Source organism: Symphalangus syndactylus, chromosome 4 (genome assembly GCF_028878055.3).
Source record: "Symphalangus syndactylus isolate Jambi chromosome 4, NHGRI_mSymSyn1-v2.1_pri, whole genome shotgun sequence".
NCBI classification, from domain to species: domain Eukaryota; kingdom Metazoa; phylum Chordata; class Mammalia; order Primates; family Hylobatidae; genus Symphalangus; species Symphalangus syndactylus.
The window spans coordinates 33,673,645-33,689,780 of record NC_072426.2 but is presented as its reverse complement, the minus strand read 5'-3'; the positions used below and the strand labels follow the sequence as shown (position 1 = coordinate 33,689,780).

The 16,136-nt window shown below is 38.9% G+C and overlaps 1 protein-coding gene across 8 annotated transcripts in view; it reads left to right on the top strand.

The window, feature by feature from the left end:
* Window positions 1-16,136, top strand: part of FAM13C (family with sequence similarity 13 member C) — a 117,500-nt gene that overhangs the window by 92,906 nt on the left and 8,458 nt on the right. For 5 of the 8 annotated variants that reach the window (XM_055274370.2, XM_055274369.1, XM_055274368.1 and 2 more), the window contains 4 exons: window positions 665-875; window positions 2,080-2,218; window positions 6,641-6,722; window positions 8,166-8,377. In XM_055274370.2, the coding sequence (XP_055130345.1) occupies window positions 665-875; window positions 2,080-2,218; window positions 6,641-6,722; window positions 8,166-8,377 (644 nt within the window). The remainder of the gene's footprint in view (window positions 1-664; window positions 876-2,079; window positions 2,219-6,640; window positions 6,723-8,165; window positions 8,378-16,136) is intronic. The other 3 variants (XM_055274372.1, XM_055274373.1, XM_055274374.2) reach the window with 1 other exon arrangement.

Below are 16,136 nucleotides of genomic sequence, written 5' to 3'. Positions count from 1 at the left end.
TGCCATGTAACCTCTTTGATCTTTTAGTGTATCTATTTGTATATATAAACGTGTGTGTTTATATAAAATAGAGTGTTTTGTTTTGAAATTTGTGGTTTCCATTTAGCATATTCTGAACATCATTCCTTGTTGATAAGCAGAGTTCTCCATCATTTTTGATGATTGCTGAATAATTTTCTTTCTGGGGACTCCTCTCCCCTCTCTTCCTCTTGTTTTTCTTTTCTCTCTCTTCCTCCTACTCCCTTCTCTCCCTTCCTTCACTGTTTGTTATCCCTTTTCTTCCTGATAATCTATAATCTTTTGCTCCAGCTCCATTTTATTGTTTTCTTTTTATTGCTCTAACATTTTGTAATATACCCTCTGACTTATGCAAATAATGTGAAATAAAAAAAAGATTGTTTTGTAGTTTGGGGTTGTGTTGATTGTATAACTCACACCAAACTTATTTGTTTCCTTTGTTTTGTTAACAGCTTTGTAATATTTTCTGTCAAGGTTCTGTGAGAATAAACATGACAGTATTTTGAAAGCTTTTCATATCCCTAGAAGGAAGAAGTGACAAAGAGGCAAGCCATTATAATGAATGCTTATGATCTTTATTTAGGAACATGACAGTCTCAAGCCCTCTGTCACTTCTAAGTCTTGATGATTTGTCTCATTTGCCCAGACCACTCACCAGTCCACAAAGATGGGCAGAATGAGGCTGACAGTGCACCAGAAGACCTCCAGTCTGTGGGGACCAGCAGGCTGCTATATCACATCACTGACGGTGACAACCCACTGCTGTCGCCACGATGCTCCATCTTCAGCCAAAGCCAGAGATTCAACTTAGACCCCGAGTCAGCCCCATCTCCACCCAGCACTCAGCAGTTTATGATGTGAGAAAACTGTTTTGTTATTGTCTTCATTTCATACAGTTTTTCAAATACCACACTGATAAACTACAATGAAGTGTGACTGAAATAGCACAAATGTGCCTGCCTAACACAACTGCGAGACTGGAACAATAAATGACAAAAATTAGTGTACTTGCTAGTTGGGGATGCCATTGCAGGCCTTGATACCTCAAGAGGAAATGGTCATGAGAGACAGGATAGCCCAGGGGCTCACATGTTTGAACATTTTTGGTGAAATGACCAGAATCTTAAGTAAGTATATGTACATGCACATATCAGACATATCACTCTTGATGAGCTCAATATTCTTTCCATGTCCAGTGGTAGCGTCAATGGATGAGTTGTGGGAACACTTGGGAGCTGTCCATCTACATTTCTTCTTAGATTCTAGAAAAGTGGTAGCTTACAATAGCTACCCTCGTCCAAATAGTGTGTGTGTGTGTGTGTGTGTGTGTGTGTAATCAGATGCCGGCCCCCTACACATTCCACTTGGAATTTGCATTTGAGATTGAGGAACTATGTGTTTTTTATGTTTAAGTTCCATAAATAATTTTGATGTATAATTAAGATTAAGAATCCCTTGGCTAAATATATGCCCAGGGAATCCCTGGTTTCTCCCTCAGAACTCATGCCATTTTTTCTTGAATTTATCTAACCCTGGGTCCATGAACTATCTATCGATGGACCTGAAAGAGTTAGTGAATTATTGCTATTGCATGTAAAGTGTGTGTTATGTGAAGGGGTGTATGCAATTTCTGGAAAAGAGGCCCATCCTTTCATTATATTAAAAAAAAAGTCCTGTTATGTCAAGAAAAGTTAACCACTCATCTAAATCTTCCTTGAAAATGTTGGTAGGTGTGGCTTGTGCAACCTATTGAGGACAGGGCCTCAACAGTGCTGTCTCTTTCAAGTCTTAAATTGGCCTCCTCTAAGCTTTACAAAACGCATTTCCTGGAGTAATATTTTCACATTTTACACTAAAGTCCCAGACAACATCCACCCATAACAGAGTTTTGTGATAGGGAGTCTCCATTAATGAGCAGATGCTACCATGGTGGCCTCATGAAATAATGAACTTCCCTCTGGACTTCTCTGACAATCCAGGAATTTTGGTTTGTAGATCAACAGAACTGTTTACTGGAAGCCCACTGTTTTTGATACTCCTTCCTCCCTGTAATCACTGCAGGGCGCGGAGTTCTTCACGCTGCAGCTGTGGAGATGGCAAGGAGCCACAGACCATCACCCAGCTCACCAAGCACATCCAGAGCCTCAAGCGGAAAATTCGGAAATTTGAAGAAAAATTTGAACAAGAAAAGAAATACCGGGTAAGAACCCTGGGGTTTGACATAGGAGTGGATTGGTCAGAGGTATGTGGATTGTCCTCAGCCTCTGTCCTTCCTTTCTGGGTACCCTTCTTTGCCAGGGGACAGCTCTGTTCCCACGGGCCAACCTGGACCTATCACAGAGTCTTCATCTTCTATCTGTCTTGTTCTCACCTGCTGTCAGTTGATCTCTGCTAGGATATTTTCTAGTAATGGATTACAACTATTATTTCCAAACTTATTTGATTATTGATCTCGCCTTTTTTTTCTGAGAAACAAAATTTGGAAAGCTTTTTAATTATGGTCTTCTTCTTCTTCTTCTTTTTGTTTTTTTTTTTTGTTTGTTTTGTTTTGTTTTTTGTTTTTGCTTTTTCTCAATTGCATTTTGGTAAGAACTTATTAAAGACCAAAGGGAGGAGTCTCCAATTGTGGAACAGAATGAGGGAGAGATGGTTTCTTTGGCATTAAAGTATTTCCTAGTTGGTGAATGAGGACCTCTCAAGTGACATCTGTTCAGGCCACTCATAAGAACCAACCCTAAGCCATCCTTTCCCCATCAGAGAGATTCTAGTTTTCATGCTACTACTGCAGTGCAGCAAACATGAGCCTCCTTTCTTCTTATGTAAGAAACAATAGGGTCACAGGTAAGTGTCTTGATGGTCAGTGTTGCTTTTATTTTCTCCAGTGGTGACCATGGCATACAGAAAAAGCATATCCACAGAGAACTGGACAAAGACATTGGGTCTTCGGCAGAGAGCCCAGAACAGCTTGTTATTAGAATAAAAGAGAACAGGGAATAATCTCTCATACATCTTGAAATACTTAAAGGTTCACTAAACACTTGGTACAGAGGCAATTGGAAAGTTCTTGTGAGTATGGAGTAAGTGGTGGGGAGGGAGGTGAGAGTGGATAATATTCCACTCTTCCATTCTTCCTGTCCTGCTTCCCACAGTGGCCTCAAATTCACTGAAGGAGGAGTTTTAAGGAGCAGATTTTAGCTTTGCAAAAATGGGGGAAAAATCAAGATTGGCTTTCCAGGCAACTTTAGTCGGGATGTTGAAGATCGTCTTCCCCAGGGTCAGGCAGTCACCGCTATTTGTTGTCTTTTGCAGAGCAGAAGGGAGCTCAACACATTATTAGTCCAGGATTTTATTTTACAGATAATGAAACTGACACCTGATGGAAATGACTTGCCTAAGATAGTTGTGTTCTTTCAGGTCACAACTTGGGTCAGTGGATTACAGATGTGTAGGTTTTGCAATAGAATAGAAGTAAAATTTTTGAGTGTCTGCTTTTTAAAATATCCAGATATCCTGGGAGAAGTTGATTTCACCTGTTTGCTGCTGGGGTGTTACTGGATCTATGATGTCCTCGTATTGGAAAATACAGAGTAACAACCAGGGGCTCAATTCCCAGCACCTGTTAACATTCCTTATCTGGCCGTTCTTGAGTTAGACTATTTTGGATTTTAATCCAGCACAGCTACTTAAGAACTCTGTGATTTTGGACTTGTTATATTTCTGAGTCTCAGTTTGGTCATTTGTAAAATGGAGTATTAGGTAGTGACTTCTTAAGTCTGTAAGTAGTAAATAAGGAAGTACATACATATTGCTTATTACAGTGTTTGGTACAAAGGAAGTAAATGGTCCTAGATAACACTAACTTTTTAATCTATGAGTTATATATTTAAATAGGATACTCCATAGCAGTCTCTGCCTTGTCAGAAAATAAAGGAAAACTGTACATGTTAATTCTCCACTGGAGTTTTCTACCCACAGCCACAGATCTTGGATGCTTATTTTGGAAGAGAATTTCTCCTGGAAATACCTCCTGCCTTTGTCTAGAGTTTTCTGAAGCTAGAGCTCACATGCACGTGCACACACATGTACACACATACACACACAAACATAGACTTAAATACACATATGGAAGGACAGATCAGGGAGCAGTAGGGGAAGGAGGCTCCTTGGTCACCGCTGCTTCAGTGTGTATAAAAGTCTTTGTTATCAGAATCTCACAGGTCTCAGGAAACCCTTGTCCTTCCTGTCAGGGTGCCAGGCTGTGCTTAGAGGTTTGACATGTCAATGGGCTTTAATTGGTTGCTGTGTGTAAGGCTCCCCTTCCTGGCAGCCTGACTGTGGAATTCATAGCACCCACTGCTAATTTTTGAATCTGGGCTCCTGCTGGGCCTCTGTGCTATTTTGATACCCATGTATCACGTATATCTTTCCATCTCTGTTTAACCATTTTATATACCTACCCCAAATTCTCTACATCTCTACATCTGATTTTGCATTTGATTATTGGACTCTTGGGCTAAGAAAAGGCTGCGTCAGCCAGATGTCTACTTTCAGTGGAATCAAGGAATGTTAGAATTGGAAAGAATCAGTCAGTCTTTTGTCTTATCTGACAACTGAAGAAACTGAGGCCCAGAAAGGGGAAGTGAGTTCCCCAGAATCACACAGCAAAGAATAGTTCTAGCCAGAACAGCAACTGAGGTCTTTTTATAACCCTCCCAGTAATCTTTCTAACGTGTCTTTTTGAACCATCTTTGGCAGATAACAAATGTCATACAATGGCACTTAGGAGGTCAATTTTAATTGCATTGAACAAAACCTAAACCTATGTAATTTCCGTGTGTATGACTTTTGGGGTCTTTTGAATCAGAATATTTCACTTAAGAAGTTAAAAGTCTTGAAGATCTACAGCTTGTATATGAGAACTTTCCATGTGATTTGAGAGCTGCCATCCATGTGAGTTTGATTTAACCCTTTTAACAGCTTCTTCAAGGGTAGGGAAATAAATTCATTTCAGAAACTAATTTCAGGCTTTAAATTATTTTATCAGAAATTTAGCCTTAAATTTCTTCTAAGTTCTATTCACCGTAGTAAAAACTTATTTCTTTTGCAGTCACTGGCTTAAGGCCTTAGGATTTTGTGTGTGTGTGTGTGTGTGTGTTTGTTTTTATCATATTTCAAAAGATGGAAATAACTGTGTGGAACAGATCCAGTGAAGCATTGTTCAACAAGATGTATTCTCAGATCGGAGTGGAGAATTCTCTGAGGATTTTGGGAAACCAAATGTAAAACATTGACTTTCTGTGTAACCAGACTGCTACCCCAACCAAAGTACTAGACTATACAGTGCATCATTCTAGCAAACCATATATAGGACTAGGCTAAGCTGTTTTAGAGAGCTGGGGATTGATGGCCACGTGTCACTGTCCATGGTTCTGAAATCAGGAATTTTTTTTTTTTTTTTTTTTTTTTTTTTTTTTTTTTCTCCTACCCCTTCCCCATCCCCCTGCCATCCCTCAGAGAAACCAGTCTCCTATTCAAGCTCTTCTAGGAAAGAAACATTGTCAATCTTCTTTTCTATTTTAATTTTAAAATGTATGGTTTTTAAATCACTTTAGAAGTGACAGAATCATGCCTTGTGTTTTACAATGAGCATACCTAAACTTATGTACACGTGATGATCCTGTCACACAGTAGTTTTTTCCTTTGAAAATCTGCCATCTTCCTGTGCTTCCCTCTCACCAACAACCTGCCATTGTTGCATGGATTTAGTGGATCCTTAAAGAAAAAATGACAGAACCCCTAGATTTGGTCATTAACTGCACATATTTCAGGCTATTATGTTTATGATCATGTCATCTTGAGCACATTTTATACTTCCTTGTACATCCTTAATTTAAAGTAACCATTAATTTTCTTCAGCCTGCATGTAAGTTCCTATGGTAGCCTTGACTTGTTTAAGAACAGTTTTTACTGATCTGTGGGGGTAGAGGGACAGTATGTTTGGCTACCACTAGTGAAGGTATTAGAAATCCACACATCCTCCTAACAGACTGACTTCTCGGGAATATTGTCAGGTTTTAGAGATTCTGGGGTCTCCTTTCTTTAGCTTAGAGGATATAACTGATAAGAGCTAAATCTTCCAGTTTTTCAGTATTCTCCCATGGGTTATGGTCATAAGCATGTGTGTGAGCCATAAGCAAGGTAGTAAGCACTGGTTTTTATCAGTGCAGTCATCTGCAGTGCTACAGAAAATGGCCTGGCAATGGGGTATATATGGGCTGTGGGTGACCTGCAAGGTGATTGACAGTTTGACTGCAGGGGCACTGGCATGGCCAGGACTATGTGAAAAATGTTAGGTGACCAGGCACATTTAGAAATAATGCCCATAGCAAGGATGAGAGAGTAGAGGAGGTCAAGAATATTTACTGTTTCCTAGAGGTAACTTCATCAGAAGCAACTCCATCAGAAATTTCACACCCGAATTTCTCTCCCAGCTTTATATATTCCTAAACTATCTTTGTGTAGCTCAGCTGTTTAAAAATTTTGTTTTTCCTTTTCTCTTTTTCTCCCCCACCCTCTCCCTCCTTCCCTCCCTTCTACCCCCATTTTTTCCTTCCCTTGGTAGCCTTCACATGGTGACAAGACTTCTAATCCTGAAGTCCTGAAATGGATGAATGATTTGGCTAAAGGTCGTAAACAGCTCAAAGGTAAATCCCAGCCAAAGGTCTTTTTTTCCTCATAAAGGAAGCAGTTAAACTAGTGATAATGTGCTCCAGAGCATTTTAGATTCATTTCCAGCTGTGCCCTCTTGCACCTTGTTTCCTGCTTAGACTGTAGCTCCCTTTTGAAATAAAGCATCTTGTATCTCTGGCATTGTTTGGCCCCATGTAATAAACCTCCTTACAAAGAAACTGAGGACCTCCAGACTCCCAAGTGGAATGATTCACTTCAATGCCAGGAACATTTCAACATGTAGAGCACTAACTTCCCTAGGTTATTGGATTGTTGGATGTTAGAAACAGAAGAGGCCTGAGAAATCATTTACTCCACACACTTCAGTGCATGGATGAGGACATTTATGCTCATAGAGAGGGGAGGGTTACATAGCTGGAAGGTGGTGGACCAGGTGTAGAATGTGGTTCTCCTGCCATATGGGCTAGTGTCCTTCTTTTTCTGTCTTTCTCTGGAGATGGTGGTGAGAGTATTAACTCTAAAATCCATTTAAAATAGACTATTGTAATTTACCAATAAAAAATTATTTTCTTCCTCTCTCCACACTCTAACTTTAATACTTAGAGACATGGGAGTCTTTCCAAATTTCTGGAAGGAGAGTGACTAAAAAGAACTAGAAGGGAATATTAATTTAGTGGTATTAAACTGTAATGATGTGGCAGGTTTATAAAATATGCAATGTTTAAACATCAAGACAAAGTCTGACTAGGAAACAAACATCAAACAAAGAAAATGAGCTGTGTAATTGAGAAATCAATATAAATGCCTCATTCAAACAACCAGTACCCTTGCATACTCTAAAATGTAATTCCTTGATAAGTCTCAGGGGGCTTTTTTATTTTTAATTATCTAGTTTTATATAAAGCCACATTGTAATAATTCCTGGATCTTGAAAGCTACCATAAGACAAAACAGAAAAACCTGTCAAGTTGGGGCTGACCCTCCCATCTACCCTTTCCCATCCCCTCCTGTATTTCCTTAGGTGTCTACATGCATAATGTCTTCCAGAATTATTTGTGTTTCCACAGGAGCTCTTGATGAACCCATAACTCCATAATCTAAGTAAATAAATCTTTGGGTGTGGAATTTCGGGTGCTACAGTACATGGCAGGTGGGGCCAGGCACCACTGGTTTACCTGCAAACTCTTCCTCCTCTGAAATATAAACCACTGAGCTACTCCCACACATACCCTCCACCTCCATGAGATCCTAGCCTCTAGAGCCCTGTTTTCACAACTGATTGGGAGCTTATGCTAACGGCTCTGGTTATAAGGGTTGCCGTTGCCCTGTGGAAAGCCATCATTAGTGTTCATTTCTACAGATTTGGCATCAGGGGAAGGAATTCCTGAAAGTCTCTCCGTTCTTATTAGGACTAGTGGGTTCTTTTTGCTTATGATAACTCAGAGCATTTCTCTTAGAACTAAAGCTAAAGCTATCAGAAGAACAAGGGAGTGCTCCCAAAGGTCCACCTAGAAACCTGTCCTGTGAGCAACCCACAGTCCCCAGAGAAAATGGAAAGCCGGAAGCTGCGGGCCCGGAGCCAAGCTCCTCTGGAGAAGAGGCTCCAGATGCTGCCTTGACATGCCTGAAGGAGAGAAGAGAGCAACTTCCTCCCCAGGAGGATTCTAAGGTACATCACCATGTCTTGTTATATAGAGGGCCCCTATACTCCACACAGTGCTAGTGAGATCATCCAATTTGTCAGAGCACTTTGCCATTACATCAATATTTTTATTAGCCTGGCTCCAAAATTTCAGATGAGTTCCTGATAGGTTACTGGCCACGAGCAGTAGTGCCACATGATGCCAGGCTATGCCACCATTCTGGAGGTTATAGTATTGTATGTTGATAGGAAGTAAATGGCAAGGACACCAGGGTATATCATATCCCTTTCTCCCCAACTCTCCCCATCTGCAAATTAGCAAATGGACCCAAGACTAGGAAATATGCATATTGCCTAAAAGGAAAGGACTCCAATTACAGCCCCTTTCCTCATGTCTTATTAAAAGTAATAAAGCAGGGATGATCTATAAATAGTAAGGAAAATTGTTTGGTTTATATAATAAGAATAGAGAGGTAGGGTTTTTTGGGAGTGTTAGGTTGAAATACAAGTCTTCAGCTTTGGATATCTTAGTTTTGAAGTCTCTGTGAGGCATCTAGATGGAGTTGTCAGGCATTTGAATATATGAGCCTGGAGCTCAAAGAAAAGATTTATTATATTTTACAAAGAAGAAAAGACTGATTAGTATTTACCTGGTTAATCTCTCCTTGTCATGCATATCTATGCTTCCATTTCAATTATGCCAAGGAAGCTTTCTTGTAGTCCCCTGTCTCAACTCTAAGACTGGTGTGATTGACTTTCAGTGCTCGAATAACAGATGTAACTACCCTATCACAGCTCTAACTATCTTGCAGGCCATTTTCTGTTTCTTGTACTGTATACATCTTGAACTTCTTACATGGAAGCACTATTTATAGGTCATGACCTCCCCTTTTCTGTACATAGTAGGTATTGAATAAATGTTTGCTAAGTGAATGGAAAAATGAACAGATGAATGAACAAACTAGCATATTTAATTTTCAAATGAAGTCTTCTTGAGGAGAATGCTGCCTTTCCCTGTTCTATTGTACATTACCTGGTATTAATCATAAAGTGACAACATATTCCAAATCTCAAAAGGCTCAACATATGCCCCTGGATTAGTCATTTACATAAGGACTTGTGATCTACAAGTAGAAATGGGCCTGTGACCACATCTTTCTTTATGAAATACCTTTAGCCTTAAAACAACAACAACAAATACATGTGAGGAGTGAAGAGAAGGTTTCATCCACTCAGCCATCCTATCCCTGAGCCCACCAAGATTCTATACTTCTGTGATAGTCAGTGGGTAACTTCTGCATATATATACAGAAACTCTCAGGTATATCTGTGGTTTTCCATCCTTCAATGCTTCTGAAGTTCTTTCCAGTATTTTAAAGTCACTTTGACCATCTCTATTAAAGCATCTTGGTCAACGTCTAAATCTCTGTTCTACTCAATTAACAAAGGTAGTCAGAAGAGAGTTGGGATTGATATAGTAGACTTAGAACAGGACTCAGCACTTGAACCAGCCACTTTCTAACCATGGGCACTTGGCAAGTGAACTGATTCTCTGAGATTCAACTTCCTCATCTGTAAAATACAGGTAATACCTACTTATATAATTATCATGACAATAAGAGAGAAGCCTACTGACTTGTGGATAATAGTTCATTTGCAAAAAGATTTAAATGCCAACTATGTGTTGTGAAGTAGAATAGATGCTAGATATAAAAAATAAAAAGATATCGAAGTCATGGGGGGGGTGGTCAATGCCCTCATGTACTTCATGTTGTCCTGGGAGTGGGGATACAACAAGAAATAAACAACTCAATAAAAAGAAATCATTAAAAATGTTGATAAGTACTATGCAGTATATTTGACAGGTGATATGATAGAAAATAATGGGTATAGTTTCTACTTTAGATAAAGTGATTAGGAAGGCCAAGAGGTGACGTTTAAAGAAGAATCAGCAGGCCAAAGAGAGCAGCAGAAAACATTCTCAACAGATGGAATTGCAGGTATGAAGGCCGTGATGAAAGGAAGAGCTTGTTGTGCACTTTGAATTCTCAGGTTTGAGGGTTGGAGAACAGGATGGCATAAGATCAAGTCAGAAAGACAGATTAGAACCCATCACACAGAACTTTTACAGCTGTGGGAAGTATTGGGAAGTTGTTGAATGGTTGAGAGCAGAAAAGTGACATGACATGATTACATTTAACAGATCTGTCTGATTGCTAAGTGGAGGATACATCACAGGAGAAAAGAATGAAAAGGGGAGATGGAATGGGTGGCTTGGATTAGCATGGTGGCCTTGGAGAGGGAAAGAAGTGGATACATTCAAAGTATATTTTGAACGTAGAATCAAAAGGACATGTTGAAGCATTAGATGGGAGGAAATGAAGGCAAAGAAGAATCTGGGATGGTGATGGGTCCATTTACTGATACAGAGAAAAACTAGAGGAGCACACTAGAGTTGTAGATAAAAACATAAACGATAAGTTTGGGATATATTACATTTATTATCTTTCAGGAATAGGGTGACCAATCGTCCCAGTTTGCCCAAGACTTTTTTGCTTTTAGCACTGAAAAGCTCACGTCCTGGGAAATGCCTCAGTCCTGGGCAAACTGGGATGGTTGGTCATCCTACTGAGGCATGTAAGTCAAATAGACACATGCAAATGAGAGTCGGAAGATCAGAGAAAAATCTCCTCATGCATAGAAGCCACCCTGTATAAATGCCAATCATTTCCATTATTTTTAATGAAGCATCTATTGTTTTAATAAGTGTCAGAAGCTCCCTCAAATATACCTATAATGTAGCTCTTCAGTAGGCTAAAGTTAGGCCCTTGAAACAGAGAGCATCTGTAACAGAAAATGTAAATACATAAAGCTGAGTATTGGTCCTGAGAAAGCTTAATATAGTAAACCATGTAGTAGCTAGTCAGCCACTACACTCAGTGTGAGTCCAGAGGCTACAACATAACCAAAGAGAACACCTTGTATTCCCACAGCAGCTAGTGTTATTTCTAACTCCTCAATGAGCTCAGTAGCATTTCAGATCATCTCATTAGGTCCTGTTTCTTTAAACTCGAAGAGACATATGACTTTCATCTGGGGTCCTTGCCTTACTGCTGAAAATGCATTAAATATTAAAATTTCAAGATAAAGAATGACATCTTTTTTAGAGAGACTTTGTTATGACTCTTTCTGTAATTTCTGCGTTTGGTATTTAGTCACAGCCCATATTAAGGCTGATAAATCCTATAGCATTGCCTTGTTGGTTCAGATACTGTCAATGAGTAATTTTCTTCCTGTTTTATCTATGGATGATTTTTGGAGATAATCACTTCTGGGTTACAGGGCATGGCTGTACACTGGAAATGAATTAATCATCCCCTGAGCTGAACTGTAGTGCCTATTTATGTCTTTTATGTCCTTTTCTTTTGAAAATACTGAATTGGTGCTGGCACATATATCAATATTGACCTTTCTAAGGACTGTAGGTGGGGTCAGGTGCACAGCTTAGATTACCAAGGGGATGAGTAATGGCAGTTACGTCTTCTGGCCTCTCATCAACTGTAGCATGTTTGAGGATGAAATCAGATTTTTAGAAAGCATACATTTTATCTTGAGAAAATCAATAAAAAATTAATAACTTATTAGCAGGTGTTGTTGGTTGGAAAGACAGTAGACTTAGAGATAAAGGGCATGAAAAGGAAGATCCCATCAAACTTTCTGCTTTCCTATTTATCCTTTTTTTAAGAAAAATTATTGAATAGGTAATACTTTCTCACATAGTTCAAAAAGAAAATATATAACAGAAAATGGTAAAAAGACTCCTTCCAAAACCAACTGCCATCTCCAGCTCTGAGGTCTCCCACCCCAGGCAGGTTACTATTGTCATTAATGTCTTATTTGTCTTTTTTGGAGTTTCTATGTAGAGCATATACAAGAAATTATCAATATACATTCCTTTTTATTTTAATTTTTTTTAGAGACAGGGTGTCACTTTATCATTCAGGCTGGAGTGCAGTGGCACAATCATAGCTCACTGCAGCCATGAACTCCTGGGCTCAAGCAATCTCCCCACCTCGGCCTCTCAAGTAGCTGGGACTACAGGTGTGCACCACCATGCCTGGTTGAGTATTTTAATTTTTTGTAAAGGTGAGCTCTCACTTTTGCCCAGGCTGGTCTAGAATTCTTGGCCTTAAGGCATGTTCCCACCTCAGCCTCCCAAAGTGCTGGGATTACAAGAGTGAGCCACCATATCTGGCCCCAATATATATTCTAAACTTGCCTCTGTTAGAGAAAAGGGAGCAGTCTATACAATTATGCATCCTTTTTACTTTCTATATTCTGGATAGCTTTTTATATTAAGACACAGAGAGCTTATCATTCTCTTTTATTTTTAAAAAATAGCACTGTGGCATTCTTTTTTATTAATGGATAGCATTGACATTAACATCATGTCAACCAGTTTGAAAGCTCAAATAACATTTGGTATGCATGTTATTAATCCAGAAACATTTACATATAAAATGTATTAAAAGCGATCCTCATTCTGCATATTAGGAAACTGAGGTTCAAATATTACATATTTGTAATGTTAAAAACAGTTTATAAGTTTTGAAGCTGGTTATCTGAACTCATGCCTTCTGGTTTCAAGACAAATATTAATCTTCAATTCCCGGCTTGAACATCTAACTTGACCAAAACATTCTCTTTAGCAATTGCTTTCTATGATAATATCCAGTACTGACTTTCCATCTTGTTTAATTTAAACGGTCAGACTTGCCTACATATAGTGTCTCCCTCAATAAGGGGATGGGGATACTTAGACAGGAAAATCTTGGCAGGACTTCAGTCCCTAAAGCTAAGAAGCATGTTTTCTATTGCTCACTGTCCAGAGAAGAGAATGTCAGTTTTACTTCTCTCCTTAAGAGACATCTCATTTATGGGGATAATTGAAATGATTTTATTTATAAATTTCTGTGGCTTACTGTGGAATACCTGGCACCACTCCCACGGGGGAAAGGAAAACAAGGTGGTAGAAGTGCTGAAGCTATGGCAGCTTCCTAAACACCTTTCTGACCAGGACCCAGAAATAAACTAATTTGGGCTGACCCCTCAGTAGCAGTTATGTCTCTTGGAAAGCCAGTTTATTTCCAGACCTTGATGATTCAAATCACCTACTTGATAGGGGGCCAGGAGTTTTCATATGGCAAAGTTGCCAAGCTATAAACAAATCATATCAAATTGTGTCCTATATATGGTCCTTTCTTGCTCAACCTCCTCTTAGTTTTACCCTGATACTATAAAAATGGAGAAACTGGAAGAATAATCATCTTTTAAAGTTTATCTCCTTTTATTTATCTTTATGACAATCCATTCATAGCTCTCTTTGGCTGTTTTAGGTTATTCAACGTCTAACCGAAAACATAAAGGAAAACTTGTTTCCTTCATTCATATAACAAAAATGAAAAAATAGATATATCTTGCATACTACAGCTAGCAGCATAGAATTAGGGAGGAAGGAGGATGTACTTCAGAAAGAGAGAGCCATTGAATTCAGAGGAGAAAATTATCTGATTCTTAGCAGAAAGTGGCTGAAGAATAACAGCAAAGTCTAATGTATTTCTGCCCCCTTAGATTTGGGGTATCCTGCAGAGCTTACCTTGATTCAGTTTCCTTTAAGAAGATCACTTTGCAGGCCTATAGCTTTTCTGTGAGTAGAAAACAGCTCCTGGCACATAATCCCACTACTAACCTTCCTCAGGCAATCTACTTTCCTGTCCTCTGAGGATGAGCACTTGTAGACTTAGAGGTTTCACAGTGTTTTGTACTTACTATGCATGAGGGTATGGAACCCTCACGTTTCCTCAGGAATTGCTTTGATAATAATCTTAAGAGGAAGACAATGGAATCAAAGTGAAAAAGGAGTGCATACATTGTACATGTTCCTGAATTTTTATCTAGCATCTGTGGAAGATACTTTTCTATAATGGCATTCATCATTCTAATGTGTGTTTTGGTCACTTTTTTCTTTTAGAATTAAATTTAGCTTTTCTAGAATCTGGGGAATATATTCAAATCACAAAAATCAAATTGCAATGGAGAGATACCACTAATAGTTAAATGCATTATTTTCTGAAATACTTTCTATGAATTGAAAGTCCCAGTAAGATATTACATAAAAAAACCACTATTTCAATGTTTTCTGAACTTAGACTGAGATTTTTTCTTCTGTCATCTATTAAAATCCCATGGAATAGATTTTTATAGGAACTTGTTGGGTTTTTTTTTCATGGAAAGATGTATTATGAATAAGAAAGTGTTTAAAGAATGATTGGGTTAGAAAATGAAAAGATCTTGAGGTTATTTAAACAATACTTAACAGGCTTCTACAGAGGGAGGTGAGACTTAGGTCACAGCATATGGAACTTACAAGAAGATTGCTAAAAATTAGAGTCCTTTTTGCATATAAACCTGTGTTGATAGCTTAGTATAGGGGTGGGGATGCATTGGGTACTGTGAGAATTTAAAGAAGTATGTGATATGATCTCTCTCCTCAAGAATCCTTTATTTGGGCAGACAATACTGAAACAAAGAAAACAGTTAAGGCCCAAATAATGAGATAAGAAGTTGAGAGAAAAGGTACATCAATATGGGCCAGAATGGTTTGCAATTGGGATGGGAGTTGAGAGCATGAGGATAACTGGGAAGTGTAACACATGTTTGAGACATTTTCTTTTCTTTCAAGGGAGACAGATCTGGATGACAGATGTATCTGGCATGCTTGGGTGTGTGTACTTTGAGAAAAGATGCCTGGGTGATTATTCCATGAGTTATTTCTATTCCCTTCCAACTACTTGCCAGTGATATACACTGGACTAGAGTAAAAGGGAGGCTATGTGTACTAGACATGTAGAAAATTAATGCAGAATACAAAGCAGGAAAAAAACCAATACAAGCAGAGGAGTTTGGTCACTTTGGATAAATAGGCAGATATATAGACAGACAAATAGATGGATAGATAGGAAGCTATTAAAACTTTTATGCACAGTGTGATCCATTGAAAATAGTGCTTAGGGATGGGTCTTACAGCAGAGGGGTGTAGAACATATTAGTGGATCAAGAGGTTATACATTTTTTTAAGGGAAGGATATTGGTAACTCCAACCTCCTTCTTGTATAGGTAGGAAATTGAGGATTCAGAGAAGTTAAATGTTTTGTCCAAAATAATTTAGTTTATATCACAGCCTGTCAGTAGCCTAGTATATAATACAAGCATGTAGTGATGAAGACCTGTATAAGGTTGGTGTTTGTGAGTACATATAATCAGGAAAGTCTAGATAAAATACATGTTTCAGAAGAAAAATCAATGTCTGGATTGGTTTTTTAAGAATGAAGAAGTAATTAAGGAAGAGGTTCCTTAACACTTATGCATTTCAGACTCCTCCAAAAATCACATTCCTAAACTTGGACATATCGTTTAAGAAACTTCCAAGAAAAAACTGGCATGTGCTACATATAGTATCTTATAAATGACTTTCTGGCCAGGCATGGTGGCTCACACCTGTAATTGGGGGCCGAGGCAGGCTGATCACTTGAGGTCAGGAGTTTGAGTCCAACCTGGCCAACATGGTGAAACCCTGTATCTACTAAAAATACAAAATAATTAGCCAGGCATGGTGGCACGTGCCTGTAGTCCCAGCTACTCGGGAGGCTGAGGCAAGAGAATCGCTTGAACCCAGGAGGTGGAGGTTGCAGTGAGCCAAGATCATGCCATTGCACTCCACCTGGGT